The sequence below is a fragment of the Paroedura picta genome, chromosome 4 (genome assembly GCF_049243985.1).
Source record: "Paroedura picta isolate Pp20150507F chromosome 4, Ppicta_v3.0, whole genome shotgun sequence".
In the NCBI taxonomy this organism is placed as follows: domain Eukaryota; kingdom Metazoa; phylum Chordata; class Lepidosauria; order Squamata; family Gekkonidae; genus Paroedura; species Paroedura picta.
The window spans coordinates 144,001,897-144,018,675 of NC_135372.1; the positions used below are offsets into that span (position 1 = coordinate 144,001,897).

General features: G+C 55.0%; 1 protein-coding gene across 1 annotated transcript in view; it reads left to right on the forward strand.

Moving 5' to 3' along the window:
- Positions 1 to 5,639, forward strand: part of XKR7 (XK related 7) — a 46,433-nt gene extending 40,794 nt beyond the window's left edge. The window contains exons 2-3 of the mRNA XM_077336060.1: positions 2,041 to 2,240; positions 3,071 to 5,639. Of these exons, the coding sequence (XP_077192175.1) occupies positions 2,041 to 2,240; positions 3,071 to 4,032 (1,162 nt within the window). The 3' untranslated portion in view covers positions 4,033 to 5,639. The remainder of the gene's footprint in view (positions 1 to 2,040; positions 2,241 to 3,070) is intronic.
- Positions 5,640 to 16,779: the final 11,140 nt, after the last annotated feature.

Here is a 16,779-nt window from a genome sequence, read left to right on the forward strand (position 1 = left end):
TGCTGGTTGCCGAGCGTATTAATAAATCTGGTCTGATCTGAACAGGGCACAGGTATGTCCATCCTAGAAGCCTCATCCTGAGTTCAGTCAATAGAATCATAGAATTAAAGAATCATGGAAGGGACCTCCTGAGTAATCTAGTCCAACCCCCTGTACTATGCAGGACACTCACATCCCAATCGCTCACCCACTGTCACCTGCCACCCCCTTGAGCCTTCACAGAATCAGCCTCTCCGTCAGATGGCTCTACAGCCTCTGCTTAAAAATCCCCAAGAATGGAGAACCCACCACCTCCCGAGGAAGCCTGTTCCACTGAGGAACCACTCTCACTGTCTGGAACTTCTTCTGGATGTTTAGACGGAATTTCTTTTGAATTAATTTCATCCCATTGGTTCTGATCATTCCCTCCAGGGCAAGAGAGAACAAACTCTGCTCCATCCTCTACCTGGCAGCCTTTTAAATACATCTCCCAATAATTATTTTGCAGATAAAAACTGAATATATTTATTCAGTTAGAGCCAGTTCATATCTGGGTTGCAGTCGAAAGAAGAGAAAGAAGCCCATTTCTCCGCCACCAATGGCCAGCTTGTCTGGCATCATTTCCCTCTTGTTATTATTTTTATTCATTTGGCTCATATTCCGCTCCTCACTGTGAAGACTTGGGGGGATGTACACAGAAGAGGAACAAGGAAATCCATTCAGTGCTCATAACCATTTAAAACAAAGAGATAAGATAATTACAGGTAACCAATATATTGCAGATTAACAGGAACCGTGTAGCGCATGGCAGGGACGTATTCGGAGTTGATGAGACATTTCCTGGTGATGAGGTCAGTGACAGGATCCACACTGCTGGTGTGTGCAGGACATCATTGTCTCCACAGGAGAGACCTGCAGAAACAAGCATCTCCATGGAAAGCGATGTGAGGAGAGGGAGAAGACAAAGGCGGAGGAGGGGTCCGGGTGCAGCTCCTAACTATCCCATTCAAGGAGGTTAAACACTTAGGTCCATTCCGCACAGCGCTAATGTTGCCAAAGTGTTACCACTGTGTAACGCTATTTATTTTGCGTTATTCACGACGTCATACACAATCTGCAACACTCCTGCAAAAATCGCTTCGTTGTAGCGATTTTCGGGGAATCCATAAAAGTGGATTCCCTCTAAAAAAACCACGTGACTCTTGAGAACAACCTGCAACACATCCGAAAAAGACATGTGCATTCTCAAAACAGCGGTAGCAAGCATGTCCCTCCCTAATCTCTCGCACCCGAGCTTCTGGCATCCCGATCGCCATTTTCCCCCCCTTAAACTGGCCAAAGCAACGAATCAGCTATGCTTCTATGGCTGAAATCCCTCCACAAGCAATTGTCTGTAAAGTTTCCGAGCACAATACAGCCCCCTGTTCGACACTGCCCGTAATTTCGGCCAGGAATAGCATGGGGGGGGGGGGGGGTTAAATTTCAGAACGTGTAAACGAATAAGCGCCAGCTCCTAAGCCAGCAAAAAAAGGTCTTTCTGATACATCGAATGAACGAATATGCGTTGCTATTGGTCTTTTTGTGTTTTTAAAAAACGTTTTTAAAGGGAAACACGAACACAACAGTTAATTGGCTGCTCTCTTTGATTGACAGCCAGGGGAGGGAGGAAGCGCGGAAAAATATCACCTTCTTTGTTGCGATTTCGGCGAGACCGGAAACTTGTGCGTTACGAGAGCAGCGCTAGTGGGAGAACCTTTTCTTCGATTGAACTGCCTGTGTGCGTTACCGAGACCTGCTGCTTTTGCTTCCAGCGCTTTTCAATAGCGCTCAGACTTAGCGAAATGGCCCACTGTGCGGAATTGCCCTTAGAGTTATATGGCTACAAGGCATGCTGAGCCACTCGCTGCAGCCCTCATCTCAGTTAGTTCTGAGGAAGCTGTTGATGCCTGCCCCAGTTCTCTCAGAGCTCTCTCAACCCCACCTACCTCACAGGGTGTCAGTTGTGGGACTCCTCCGCCTCCTCCTCTTCACCGCTTCCTCTTCTCTCCCCCTTTCCTGCAGGTACCTGAGGGCTCTCTACCTGGGCCTCCAGAGCCGCTGGCAGTCGGAGCACCGCCGGCGCCATTTCTACTGGAGGATGATGTTCGAAAGCGCGGACATCAGCATGCTGCGGCTCCTGGAGACCTTCCTCAAGAGTGCCCCGCAGCTGGTACTGCAGCTGAGCATCATGGTGCAGCAGAAGCGCATTGAGCCACTGCAAGGTGAGCGGAGACCGGGGGGGGGGGACACGAGAGCGGGATGACTGCCTGCCTGTCTGCCTGGAGACCCATCCAGGCACTCCCAGGAAGCCCCCAAATCAGGATAGCCAGTGGTGGCCTGCCCCTGTCTTCCGGCGTGGTGCAGTGGTTAAGATTTTTGCGGATTTTAGGTATTTTTATACTGTAATTTTTATTGTTTCATTTGTGAACCACTGTGAGGCGGTATTTCTGAGAACGGCGGTATATAAATTAAAATATAAATAAATAAATAGCAATGGCTTCTAATCTTGCAAGCCGGGTTTGAGTCCCAGTTCCTCCACCTGCAGGCAGCTGGGCGACCTTGGGCTAGTCACAGCCCTGATAGAGCTGTTATCAAAGCATTTTTCTCAGAGCTCTCTCAGACTCCCCTCCCTCGCAGGGTGTCTGTTGTGGGGAGAGGAAGGGAAGGCAATTGGAAGCCACTTTGAGCCTCCTTCGGGTAGAGAAAAGCGGCATAAAAGAACCAACTCTTCTTCTTCTTCTTCTAGTTCTCTTCTTCTCCACTGCTCAAGTGTCCTCCCAGTCCTCACCCATCCTGGGTCCCTCTTCAGTGCCCATGCACATCCTGCCACCTGGTGCCTAGTCCTCATGCTTCTTTCCTGTCTCCACATCGGTCGCTCCACATTCTCTACTCCCACCTCTGCCTTCTAATCTTCCTCCTCATCGTCGGCCTTTGTCTCGGCCTTGCCCTTCCGCTGTTCTGCCACCGTTCCCCCTCCACCTCCGCCTGCGTTTCTCCTCCCTGGATCCTCTCCCCCCTAATCCCCTGCCTCCCTTTCTTTCTCCTTGAACAGGCCTCTCCGCCTCAGCCTCGCTGGTCTCCCTCGCGTGGACTCTGGCTTCGTACCAGAAGGTGCTGCGGGATTCCCGGGAAGACAAGCTGCCCATGTCCTACAAGGGGGCCGTGGTGCAGATCCTGTGGCACCTCTTCACCATCGCCGCCCGCGCTATTGCCTTCGCCCTCTTCGCCTCGGTGTTCCAGCTCTACTTCGGCATCTTCATCGTCACCCACTGGTGCATCATGACCTTCTGGATCATCCAAGGGGAGACGGATTTCTGCATGTCCAAGTGGGAGGAGATCATCTACAACATGGTGGTGGGCATCATCTACATCTTCTGCTGGTTCAACGTCAAGGAAGGCCGCAGCCGCTGCCGCATGTGCATCTACTACGTCATCGCCCTGTCGGAGAACGCCGCGCTCACGGGGCTGTGGTACTGGCAGCGGGACAAGCGCGGCTTCCCCGAGTCCAACGCCTTAATCATCGTCTGCGTGGTCACCTCCAGCTTCGCCTTAGGGGTCTTCTTCATGTTCATCTACTACTGCCTCTTGCACCCCAACGGAACCATCTTCCGGGCCCAGGACACGAGCTGCATCTGCAGCGAGGAGCGCACGGCCATCCCCGGCGCCGCGGGAGGCCCCGGAGACGTCATCACCAGCCCCCCGCGCTCTTTGCCGAGGACTACAGGGGCCGAGCGGGAGGGGGTGCCCGGGGACCGAGACAGCTGCGCGCCGGTCTTTCAGGTCCGGCCCAGCGTGCCCCCGACCCCCGTCGCCCGTGCCCCGCGGACAGAGGGCCCCGTCATCCGCATTGACTTGCCCCGGAAGAAGTACCCCGCTTGGGACGCCCATTTCATTGACCGGCGCCTCCGTAAGACCATCCTGGCGCTGGAGTACACCTCTCCGGCCACGCCGCGCCTGCAGTACCGCAGCATAGGGGCGTCTCAGGAGCTTCTGGAATACGAGACCACCGTGTAACGTGGCCGGGGACTGTGGCGCTCTCGAGGGTGGGGCTGCAGGGGCCCTTCGTGAGCCGGAGGGATGCTCTGGGCTCTCTGGCCTGTCTTGTATCCCCTGCCCGTCATCTCCGGGGTGAGGTGCTAAAGGCCCAGGAAGCAACGGGCCCTCCGGTCTCGTGATGGCAAGTTTGGTTCACCCTTCCTCCTTCCCGCAGCACTGACTACTCCCCCCCCCCTCTGTTGCGCTGGCCCCTCTTGTGCGTGAGAACCTGTGTGCGTGGGGACAACTAGCCCGGCCAACTGGTGCTATTCTCCTTCAACAAGCTCACAGTCTATGCTGAGCGAACGTTCCCCACCACCACCCCCTTGGGAGGGCCAGACCGTGTCTGCTCCTGCCCCTGAACCCGCGTCCCCGACAGACCCTAAAGGAGGGGATGCCTCCACCCCATCCTCCCCTGGGGGAAAAGGAGGCCAAGTCCTCCCCTGAAATACCTCACCTGTTACCTGAGCCCAGGTTGTCCAGGGCCTTGAAGACCATGGATTCTGTTCACTCTGGTCTCCAGGAAAAGGGCTGATAGATTAAGGGGGGGGGTGTCTGTGTGCGGGGGGAGTTTCAGAATCTACGTGAGGCATTGCAGGATCACATGGTCCCTGGGGAAGGGACTGTAACACCAGAAATTTACCTCCATTTCCTGTGTCACATGTGCTGGTCTATGTGAGGTCTGGGGTCAGAGGTCTCGTGCGCACACTGAGGGCTATGAGGGCTGGCCCAGAGAGTGGAGCTGCCGTTTTTCCAAACCGAAGGAAGCAGCTTGTGTCTTAGTGTTCGGCTCAGCTAAGTTTGAAGACTTCCTCTGCCTCAAGCAACCATTTCATTGGAGGACGCTTCAAACTTGAATTGTTGGAGGCTTTCACAGCCTGAATCACCTGGTTGTTGTAGGTTTTCTGGGCTGTGTGGCCACTGGCTGGTGGTTTTAGTCCCTGACATTGGGCCAGTAATTATAGTTGGTGCAAAAGCTTGACTAATGGACTTGCTAATGAACTCCATCCAGGCACAGGAAAAACATTTCCTATTAGACTTAAAATCATAGAGTCATAGAGTTGCAAGGGACCTCCAGTGTTTTAGTTCCTGGCATTTGGCCAATAATTGCACTTGGTGTCTTCAGATAAGACAGGCAAAAGCTTGACTAATGGACTTGCTAATGAACTCATAGAAATATAGTCCAATTCTATGAATTCTACGAATTGACTAATGGACTTGCTAATGAACTCTATTCAGGCATAGGAAAAACATTTCCTAATAGACTTAAAATCATAGAATCATAGAGTTGGAAGGGACCTCCAGGGTTTTAGGGCCTGAATTTTGGCCAGCAACTGAAGTTGGTGCCTTCAGATAAGACAGACAAAAGCTCGACTAATGGACTTGCTAATGAACTTCACCCAAACACAGGAAAAATGCTTCCCAATTCCAGTCCATTCCCCTGGGAGACTCCCAGATAAGACAGGAATGGGATGTGTCACACACAAGAAGTAAATAAAATGCCCAGCAACCATTCCCACACTCCACCCTCTGGCATGGAGAGATTCCCACCTTGCTGTAAACTGAAGAAGCCAGCCACAGTGACTGGCAAAACATCAGGGACTAAAACAAAACAAACCACGTCCCCACAGCCCAGAAAACCCACAACCACCAACCAGCTTCAGACTTGGCTGAATAATCGAACGCAAGCCCACAGTTAGCATCCTCAGATAAACCTGGACAACTCGTTCTTCCGCCCAACACTGGCCATCATTTTCTGGATTCAAGGGCCTCAGGTGGGGTTGCCAACTGCCAGGTGAGGCCTGGAGTTCTCCTGGAATTATGACTGATCTCTGGACGACAGAGATCAGGAAGTAGCAACTTGGGACGGTGAACTCATGTTCCTCCTCAAAGTCTGCCCTCCCCAAACCTCCAGGAATTTCCCCACCTGGTGTTGGCAACCCGAGCATCGAGGCATCACTATGCAGTACGACATGGGACCATATGGGCGTACCGGTCACAGATCTGGGCTGACGGGCAGACAGGGGCGGGGAAAAAGGAACGGGTGGTTGTTGGCATATATCCATTTATTTAAATGTATGTAGATATCCAATGGACACGGAAGGCTTCCAGAAAGAGCTGCCCTTTTCCTACGTGCCGGTGGTGGAAGTGGTGCTATTCGGATGCCCACCTTAGGGGTGGGCTGCAAGGGGATAATCACACTGCCATGGCTCCCCCCGCCCCCCAAAACCCCTGGGAATTGTAGTTTACGTCCTGAGGAGAGAGTTCGAACTCCCCTCGCAAAGCTGTCGTTCCCATATTATGGAGAGAAATGACTGTTAAAACTCTTTAGGAGGTGGGGAGACACCTCCTTAAGAAATTCTCCTTGGGGGAGGGACACCCCCCCCCCCCGTAGCCCTTTCCTCCACCTGGTTTGGCCGCTGTCTTCCAGGTAGCTGAGGAAGAGGCAGCAAGGGAAGACCCAGGAGAGATGCGGCCTCCAAGGGGGAATGGGGAGGGGAGGGAAGGGGAGGGGTTCAATGCACACGGTACACGGGAGAGTAACAGCGACAGACTAGACCTTTTCCGGGGCCCCACAGGTTGCAGCCTGGTCAACCAGGGCCGGGAGAGGGGAGGCCAAGCAGTCAGGGTCACAAGGGGATGCTGTGGACAAACGCAGGTCCACATTTTGGCATGGGGGTTGAGAAGGGGGATGCCGACTGGTCTGGGGCCCGTGATTTTTTCAGGGGCGGCAGGAGTTGGGTTGGCCAAGTCCGCTGTCCGTCACCTCCAGGAATGTAACACGGAATGGGCCAGGTGGTGCCTTTGGCCTGACCGACTTAGAGCAACCCCTTGGGGCTTTTAAGAGAAAAGCTGTCTCCATAAACATCTGGAGATGGTCCATGGATGGCTGTTGGCCACACCCTATATTTGGAAGACTCCTTTTAGGGCAGGGATGCTCTGTACTCTTGGTGCTTGGGAGGGCTTCTGGAGTTCTGGTCCCACTGGGGGACCTCCTGCTGGCCCCTGGGTTTGGCCCCTGTGTGACAGTGATGGACTGGAGGGGCCACTGTCCTGATCCAACATGGCTTCTCTCATGTTCTTGTACGGAGCAGAGGCCCATGAGTGGCTCTTAGCCACAAGGTCTAGGTGGAGCACTCTGCCTCAGGCAGAGATGTTCTGTCTTCTTGGTGCTGGGGAGGGCCACAGCGGGAGGGCTCATGGGAATTGTAGTCCATGGGCATCTGGAGAGCCACAGTTTGGCTACCTCTGATGTAGAACAAGGTAGCAGATTTCGTGACAAGTAATTGAAGGCTAGGGGGCTGTCTCCTCTGGGCCGTGACCCACAGATGATTTTGTGCTCGGGGGCAGCACTGTACCAAGTCAGATCCACATAGACAATTGCTTTTAGGGTTGCCAACCTCCAGGTGGGGCCTGGAGACCGCCCAGAATTACAACTGAACTCCAGCCTAGAGAGATCAATTCCCTGGAGGAAATTGCGGAAGGAAGGAATCGGTTTCTCAATGGAACGGGCTTCCTCAGGAGGTGGTGGGTTCTCCTTCTTTGGAAGTTTTAAAGCAGAGACTAGATATCTGGCAGAAATGCTGATTTCATGAACTTAGGCATATGGGGTGAGTGGGTGGGCAGGAAGTTGTGAGTGTCCTGCCTTGTGCAGGGGGTTGGACTAGATGACCCTGGAGGTCCCTTCCAACTCTATGATTCTGTGGAAGAAAGACCATTGATGTCCAGGCATGTAGAGGCGAGATGCTGGAAAGCACAGGCAGAGGAGGGAACAAGGTGGGTTGAGGGGAAGGATCCTGGGAGAGGAGTCATGTCTGAATGGAGCCAGACGTAAGGGACAGGAGGCTGATGCAGCAGGGAGGGGAAGAATGGCTGCGGAGAAGGTCCCTGCGGAGAAGACCACAGGTGCCATGTAGACATGCGCCATATCCTTATTTAATTCATTTATGACCCCACATTCTTCCCAGTGGGGACCCAAAAGGGCTGATAATTCCTTTCCTTATTTTCTCTCCAGAACAACCCTGCAAGGTAGGTTAGGCCAAGAGAGTGTGACCGGCCCCACACCGTCCAGCAGGCTTCAATAGCATGTGAGATTCGAACCTGAGTCTCTGAGCCACTAGGGGCTCAACCGTGGCTCTCCAGGTGTCCATGGACTACCATTCCCATGAGCCCTTGCCAGCACAGTGGTTGTAGTCCATGGACATCTGGAAAGCCAATTTGGCCGCCCCTAAATTTCCCCAACACTCAATGAGTCCACGGCTCATTTGTGGCTCGTCTGCGACGTCATCAGCAGGGTCCACGTCAGCCCAGGGTCTCCTGCACCCGTCCCGTCAAGAGGAGCGTGGCAATTAGCACTGTGCCCCCATTCCCCAGGTCAGACTGGAACCCACGGCCCTTTGATTCCTACCTGGTGGCCAGCCACGGACTGCAGCTGCGTCCCTGGCTTCAGCCAGGCCTTGGGGAGGGAGGGGAGATTTTGGAAGAGGACAAGGTCAGCCACGTGGCTCCGGGATTGGATGCTTTGGGAAATTACCTCTCCCTTCCAAGAGCAGAGCAGCGAAACTAAGATCACCTGGGCAGACAGGTGGGTTGTGAAGCTGCCTCGAACGGGGGCTTCCTGGTTCCACTGCTGGCAGAAAAGCAGAGGTTGCCCACAGCCCACCCTCTTTTGCCAGAGAGGAAGGCAGCCCCTCCTCAGTTCGGTCCTTTTGGCTTTTCTCATTCCCCTTCCTTTTGGCTTTCTCCTCCGGGAACACACCGCGGCATAGTCAACCTCTGTGAAAGGGTCAGGCTGTTTCCGAGGACGAGTGCTGAGGAATATCCAGGAGGCAGCTCCCCCATCCTTGCTGTAGGATCGTTCTCAGAAATGTCACCTTGATAGCCTGTCCTGGCACCTGGCATGGGGGTGGGACTGGCGGTGCACGGGTAGTCAAACTGCGGCCCTCCAGATGCCCATGGACTACCATTCCCATGAGCCCCTGCCCTGGAGTCCTGTGTGCAGGTCTGGAGGCCTCACTTCAAGAAGGACATGCAAAGGAGAGTGACAAGGATGATCCAGGGCCTGGGGACCAAGCCCTCTGAGGAAAGGCTGAGACTTGGGAACTTTAAGCTTGGAGAAGAGGAGATTGACAGGAGGGCTCTCTTCAAGTATCTGAAAGGTTGCCACTTAGAGGAGGGCAGGATGCTGGAGGCTGATCCTGCACTGAGCAGGGGGTGGGACTAGATGGCCTCTGTGGCCCCTTCCCACTCTAGGATTCTAGGAGTCTAGGACAGATTCTTATCCTGGATGCTTGAGTCTGATCCTGCACTGAACAGAGGGTGGGACTAGATGGCCTGTTCTCACTGTGATCTGCTCTCACTGAGCAGTTCTCTCAGAGCTCTCTCAGCCCCACCTATCTCACAGGATGTCTGTTGTGGGGAGAAGGGGAAAAGATTGTGAGCCGCTTTGAGGACTCCTTCAGGGAGTGACAAGCGGGGTATAAAGCCCAACTTTCCTTATGCTGCTTGAGACCAACACCTGAATCTGCCTGAAGCAGCATTTCTGCATCCAAAAGCTCAGTCCTAGAATGAAACTGTGCTGGTCTTAAAGGTGCCACGGACTCAAACTTTTTTCTACTGCTCCAGACCGACATGGTGACCCACTTGCGGTGTTTCAGGTGCCTGGTGCTACCTGCCATTGGGACCTGAACCGTAAAACCCTGGGGAACGGGCGCTTTTTATTCCCCATGAAGTAACCAGTTCGCCTGGACACTTAAGCCCCCCTTGTTTTGCATCTGGGCTGCCAGTCAAAGGGCACCCCCACCCCCAATGCAGAAGGGATTATGAAGGCCTCGATGGCCCCCGTCTCCTCCCTAGGGGGACAGTGACCCACACTTAGCCATTTTCTGGGGCTACCGGAAGAGCTGAGCGACGCAGTCAAGACCCTGAGCCCATGGCTGGAAGGGGGGGGGGAGACCCTGGCTGCCCAAAGGGCCCCACTTGCTATGCACTCTCGCTAGCCAAGGACTTCTCTGCTCCTGAACCGTGAACTCTGAAAACCTTTGCAATAATAATCTCGGAGCGCGTCTGAAAGGGACGCCCCCCCCCCTTTGTGGCCAGTGTCTTCCTCCCAGGGTGTGCGGGAAACCGGAGGGAGGGGAGAGAAAAAGAGATCGCCAGACGCGTCGCCCTTCCTTGCCCGGGTGGCCTATGGATGGGCAAGCAGCCTGGAGCAGCCGTCTCTGGCGAACCGGCCAGGGATCCTGAGGAAGGGAACCCCCTGCCCCGCTCTGTTACCCTCTTATTTTTCTCTGTCACAGAAGCTTGAGTAGGGCCGGATGAAAACCGAGCAGAGGATTAAATCTTTCCCGTCTCTCCTGGACGAAAGAAGCCGGGGGAGCAGAGACCCCGATGATGCCGTCTGCACCACGTGGCCATCTGTCAAGAGATCCTCTCCTGGTTCCCCACTCCACGGTAGAGCCCAGCCAGAAACGGGCATTTGGGGCCAGAGGAAAGATAAGATTTTACACCTTGGCGGGAGGAATCACCTCCCCCATAAGGGTGGCAAGGTTTTGACCCATTCCGCAGGGAGAGTGGGGGGTGGGGGACTAGGTTTGCAGAGTGGCAACTGAGGCACATGTGTTGTGGGTGGGGGTTATGCCGTCACACTATCTAGGGTTGCCAACTCCAGGTTGGGAAATCCCTGGAGGTCCAGGGTGGAACCTCCGTGGGGGTTTAATGCCATAGAGTGGAACGAGCCCTTTCCTCCAGGGGAGCTGCTCTCTCTAGGCCAGAGGGCAGCTGTAATGCCCAAAGATCTCCAGGACCCACCTGGAAGTTGGCAATCCTTGCAAACGATCCTGTCGATGCACAGGGCAGGGAGGACTGGCCTGGAAGACCACGCTGTCTTCGGTGCATTGACTCCAATCTAAACCCCTGGACATGAATGCGCGTCGTGGAGGGTTGTTCTCGTAGGAGAGAGCGCTGTGAACGTCTCACGGATCGGAGGACTCTGTATTAATGTGATATCCTGGTGGTGCAAAAGCGTCTTTTTGGCAGTTACAGTATCCAAGGGAAGAGGGGGGGGGGGAATCTGACAATGCTGTTTAGAACTCGGAGCCTGGGCTGAGCGGCCCCGGCCCATGCAGGCCCCCCCTGCGTCCTCCCCACCCACTTCGCCCTGTGACTCCACCTGTTCTTCACTCCGGGAATCCATAATCCGTTCCACGGTGTACTGTACATACGTCAAACGCTCCTCCTTTTACGGACTCCCAAATCACCCGCCTGGGAGATGAAGCCGGGGGGGCCCGAGGTCTGAACCGAAACTCTTTTTGTATACCACAAACTTTTTTGTATATTTTTAATTCTGCTGCAACATGATATTAAAAATTCATTTCAATAAAACCCGACAGGAGAGGAAGTCTTTCTTTCTCTGTTCCTATTCTGGGGCCTCCACGTGTTCGAATGCCCAAGGCAGAACCATCAGTTTCACACAGAGCGTGGCATGTGCCTGGGGGGCACATTGGCACGAGATGAAGGCAGGGCCACTGATCTGGACGGCTTTAAGAGCTTTCTGTAAGAGCCATGAGAGGGCTGCCAATCCCAGCTTGGAAAATCTCTGGCGCTTGGCGGGAGGGTAAGGCGAAGGATCTCAGGAGGCCACAATGCCAGACTCCCCTTTTCTCAAGGGGAACTGATCTAAGGTTGCCACTTGGGGAAGGGAAGTTCCTGTTTGCAGCAGAGGAGAGGACCCACAGCAATGGGTGTAAACTACATGGAGATAACAGCGAGATATCAGGAAATAATATTGAGAGTAAGAGCAGTTCAGCAGTGGGATGGGCTGCCTAAGAAGGCGGGGAGCTCCCCCTCACTGGTGGTCTTCAAGCAGCGGCTGGACAGATCCTTCTCCTGGATGCTGGAGGCTGATCCTGCACTGAGCAGGGGGTGGGACTAGATGGCCTGCATGGCCCCTTCCCACTCTAGGATTCTAGAAGTCTAGTTCAGCAGTGGAAGGGGCTGCCTAAGGAGGTGGGGAGCTCCCCCTCACTGGCCGTCTTCAAGCAGCGGCTGGACAGATCCTTCTCCTGGATGCTGGAGGCTGATCCTGCTCTGAGCAGAGGGTGGGACTAGATGGCCTGCATGGCCCCTTCCCACTCTGGGATTCTAGGAGTCTAGTTCAGCAGTGGAATGGGCTGCCTCAGGAGGTGGGGAGCTCCCCCTCACTGGCCGTCTTCAAGCAGTGGCTGGACAGATCCTTCTCCTGGATGCTGGAGGCTGATCCTGCCCTGAGCAGGGGGTGGGACTAGATGGCCTGCATGGCCCCTTCCCTCTCTAGGATTCTAGGAGTCTAGTTCAGCAGTGGAAGGGGCTGCCTCAGGAGGTGGGGAGCTCCCCCTCACTGGCCATCTTCAAGCAGCGGCTGGACAGATCCTTCTCCTGGACGCTGGAGGCTGATCCTGCACTGAGCAGGGGGTGGGACTAGATGGCCTGCATGGCCCCTTCCCACTCTAGGATTCTAGGAGTCCAGTTCAGCAGTGGGATGGGCTGCCTAAGGAGGTGGGGAGCTCCCCCTCACTGGCGGTCTTCAAGCAGCAGCTGGACAGATCCTTCTCCTGGATGCTGGAGGCTGATCCTGCACTGAGCAGGGGGTGGGACTAGATGGCCTTTGTGGCCCCATCCCACTCTAGGATTCTAGGAGTCTAGTTCAGCAGTGGAAGGGGCTGCCTAAGAAGGTGGGGAGCTCCCCCTCACTGGCCGTCTTCAAGCAGCGGCTGGACAGATCATTCTCCTGGATGCTGGAGGCTGATCCTCCACTGAGCAGGTGGTGGGACTGGATGGCCTGCATGGCCCCTTCCCACTCTAGGATTCTAGGAGTCTAGTTCAGCAGGGGAAGGGGCTGCCTAAGTAGGTGGGTAGCTCCCCCTCACTGGCCATCTTCAAGCAGCGGTTGGACAGATCATTCTCCTGGATGCTTGAGGCTGATCCTGCACTGAGCAGGGGGTGGGACTAGATGGCCTGCATGGCCCCTTCCCACTCTAGGATTCTAGGAGTCTAGTTCAGCCGTGGAAGGGGCTGCCTAAGGAGATGGGGAGCTCCCCCTCACTGACTGTCTTCAAGCAGCGGCTGGACAGATCCTTCTCCTGGATGCTGGAGGCTGATCCTGCACTGAGCAGGGGGTGGGACTAGATGGCCTGCATGGCCCCTTCCCACTCTAGGATTCTAGGAGTCTAGTTCAGCAGTGGAAGGGGCTGCCTCAGGAGGTGGGGAGCTCCCCCTCACTGGCCGTCTTCAAGCAGTGGCTGGACAGATCCTTCTTCTGGATGCTGGAGGCTGATCCTGCACTGAGCAGGGGGTGGACTAGATGGCCTGCATGGCCCCTTCCCACTCTAGGGTTCTAGGAGTCTAGTTCAACAGTGGAAGGGGCTGCCTCAGGAGGTGGGGAGCTCCCCCTCACTGGCCGTCTTCAAGCAGTGGCTGGACAGATCCTTCTCCTGGATGCTGGAGGCTGATCCTGCACTGAGCAGGGGGTGGACTAGATGGCCTGCATGGCCCCTTCCCACTCTAGGATTCTAGGAGTCTAGTTCAGCAGTGGAAGGGGCTGCCTCAGGAGGTGGGGAGCTCCCCCTCACTGGCCGTCTTCAAGCAGTGGCTGGACAGATCCTTCTCCTGGATGCTTGAGGCTGATCCTGCATTGAGCAGGGGGTGGGACTGGATGGCCTGCATGGCCCCTTCCCACTCTAGGATTCTAGGAGTCTAGTTTAGCAGGGGAAGGGGCTGCCTAAGGAGGTGGGGAGCTCCCCCTCACTGGCCATCTTCAAGAAGTGGCTGGACAGATCCTTCTCCTGGATGCTGGAGGCTGATCCTGCACTGAGCAGGGTGTGGGACTGGATGGCCTCTGTGGCCACTTCCAACCTTATGGTTCTAGTATCCTATGATATCTGTTGTCTGAAGATGACTTGTAATACTGAGTAATCTCCTTGGAGGTCAAACAAAAAAGACGAGTCAAAAGATGTAAGGAATTTTTCCTAGTGTAATCAAATCCCCTCTGATTCAATGCAAACCAAACATGTTGTCATCTACGGAATGAATCCTCCCTAAGTCTTAGATGTCAAACAATTTCTTGTTTTCCTCCAACTTTATCTGCAGAACTAAAAATGTTTATCGCGTCCGTTTTGCTGCAGAGGGGCAGGCGCACGAGTGGACTCTTTAGAGCGTCTTTCGAGAGTGTTCGTGCTGAGGCCTCCCTGCAGCTCGATGGACGTGATAAAAAAAATTTAGTCCTCCAGATCAGTGGTCCCCAACCTTTTTTAGGCTGGGGACCGGCAGGGCATTGGGCCGCGCCCGCAGGGACCGCGCCCGCGCGGGCCACGCCCACGCTTCGGGCCGCGCTCGCGGCCGCGCCCGCGGATCGGGCCGCGCCCGGCCGCGCCCGCGAGCCGCGCCAGGCCGCGCCCGCGAGCCGCGCCCAGCCGCGCCCGCGGATTGGGCCACACCGGCGGGCCGCGTCCGTGGATCGGGCCGCGCCGGCGCGGCCTGCACGGGCGCGGCCCGGCCCTGATTCCTTCTCCCCGCCCTCCCGCAGTAAGTAGCTTCCCAGGCCGCAAGCTTGCGGCCTGGGAAGTTTTTTACTGCGGGGGTGGGGGGGGCGGGGAGAGGGAGCCGCGGCCCGGCGCCATGGCCTTTGCGGCCCGGCGCCGGGCCGCGGCCCGCAGGTTGGGGACCACTGCTCCAGATGTTCAATAAAAACAAGTTTATGGTCTAGAAACTGTTTGAGAACTAAGACTTCAGAAGGATTCGTTCCCTAGATGTCAACTTGTTTTGTTTGCATTGAAGCAGAAGCTCTTTGGTTACACTAGCAGAATTTCTAATTTTTGCCCTGCATGGATCTATCTATCTATCTATCTGTCTGTCTGTCTGTCTGTCTGTCTGTCTGCGTCATCTCTAATCTATCTGTCTGTCTGTCTATCTATCCGTCTATCTATCCGTCTATCTATCCGTCTATCCATCCATCCATCCTCTGTCTGTCCCATCCATCCATCATTTGATTTCTATGCCACCCTCCCATGTGGCTCAGGGCAGCTCACACACAACATTGCAGGGGTAATGCATGGAACAGTCTGAACATATAACACAGTCATAATCAAACAGTGGTTGTAAATTAACAGAATTTCAATGGCTTTGGTTAACGATAATATAATAAGAATGACAACTTAGACAAAACCCCCAGGGAGGTCAGGCTGGTTCAGGTTAGGGAGGGGGTGTCTGAGGAGGGACCCATGGGTGCTGTAGGGCTAGTTGGGCAAATGCCTGGTGGAGGAGCTCCCTTTTGCCGACCCTGCGGAATTGGGGGGGGGGGGTTCAGGCAGGCTCTGATCTCTTCAGGGAGCTCGATCCACCAGGTGGGGGCCAGGACAGAAAAAGCTCTGGCCCTCGTTGAGGACCGACATTCCTCTTTGGGGCCAGGGATCGCCAGCCAATTGGCAATGGTGTAGTGCTCTTTTGGGGGTATAGGCCAAGAGACGGTCTCTCAGGTACACTGGGCCCAGACCGCACATGGCCTTGAAGGTAAGATCCAAAACCTTAAGCCTGATCCGGAATTCGATTGGGAGCCAGCTGAGTGGTTGGAGTACAGGTCAGATGCGGGATCCCCACGGTGATTTGGGGAGAATCCTGGCTGCTGCGTTCTGAACCACTTGTAGTTTCCGGGTCAAGGATAAGGGTCGGAACTGTGGATAGCCAATTGCAGAAGTCCAGTCTAGGGGTGACCATCGCATGGATCCCTGTGGCTAGGTGTCCTGGGTTTGTTTAACTTATTCACCATGTGGACACCTTTTGGGCACCTGGAGGCTGGCAGCCCTAGGAAGCAAGGAACCTCTGTATGCAGAAGCTGGCGCTAAGCCAGAAGATTGGGGTGGGGGAATGAGTCCTTAGGGGAAACAGTGCTGTTAGCACATGAGAGAACATACGACAAATCAGTCAGACACAGCATACAGTGCATCACAAATGACAGCCCTGTTCTGTACATTTTTCTGTTACTCACAAACTCCAGCAAATGGGGAAGATCCACCAAACACACACATCCCATACGCACAGTTTGGCATGGCCTTTCTGAGGGAATCAGGGAAGCTCCTGCACTGTTGTCGTTCTGCCAGCTATGTAAACTAGAATGAATCAAGAAGGCATTTTTATAAATGATTCCCCAATTATCCCCTGAATCCCAGAGCCAGGAGGCAACATCAGGGGAAGGCTTCGGCCTCTCAGCCCTGTGGCTGGCCCTCCAGAGGAACTGTTTGGCCACTGTGTGAGACAGGAGGCTGGACGGGATGGACCCCTGGTCAGACCCAGCAGGGCTTTTCTATGTCCTTGTGAAGGCCTCAGCCTCTCTGCCCTGCTGTTGGCCCTGCAGAGGAACTGGCTGGCCCCTGTGTGAGACAGGAGGCTGGACTGGATGGACCCCTAGTCTGACCCAGCAGGGCTCTTCTGATGTCCTTGTGAAGGCCTCAGCCTCTCTGCCCTGTTGCTGGCCCTCCAGAGGAACTGGCTGGCCCCTGGGTGAGACAGGAGGCTGGACTGGATGGACCCCTGGTCTGACCCAGCAGGACTCTTCTGATGTCCTTAGGAAGGCCTCGGCCTCTCTGCCCTGTTGCTGGCCCTCCAGAGGAACTGGCTGGCCCCTGTGTGAGACAGGAGGCTGGACTGGATGGACCCCTAGTCTGACCCAGCAGGGCTCTTCTGATGTCCTTGTGA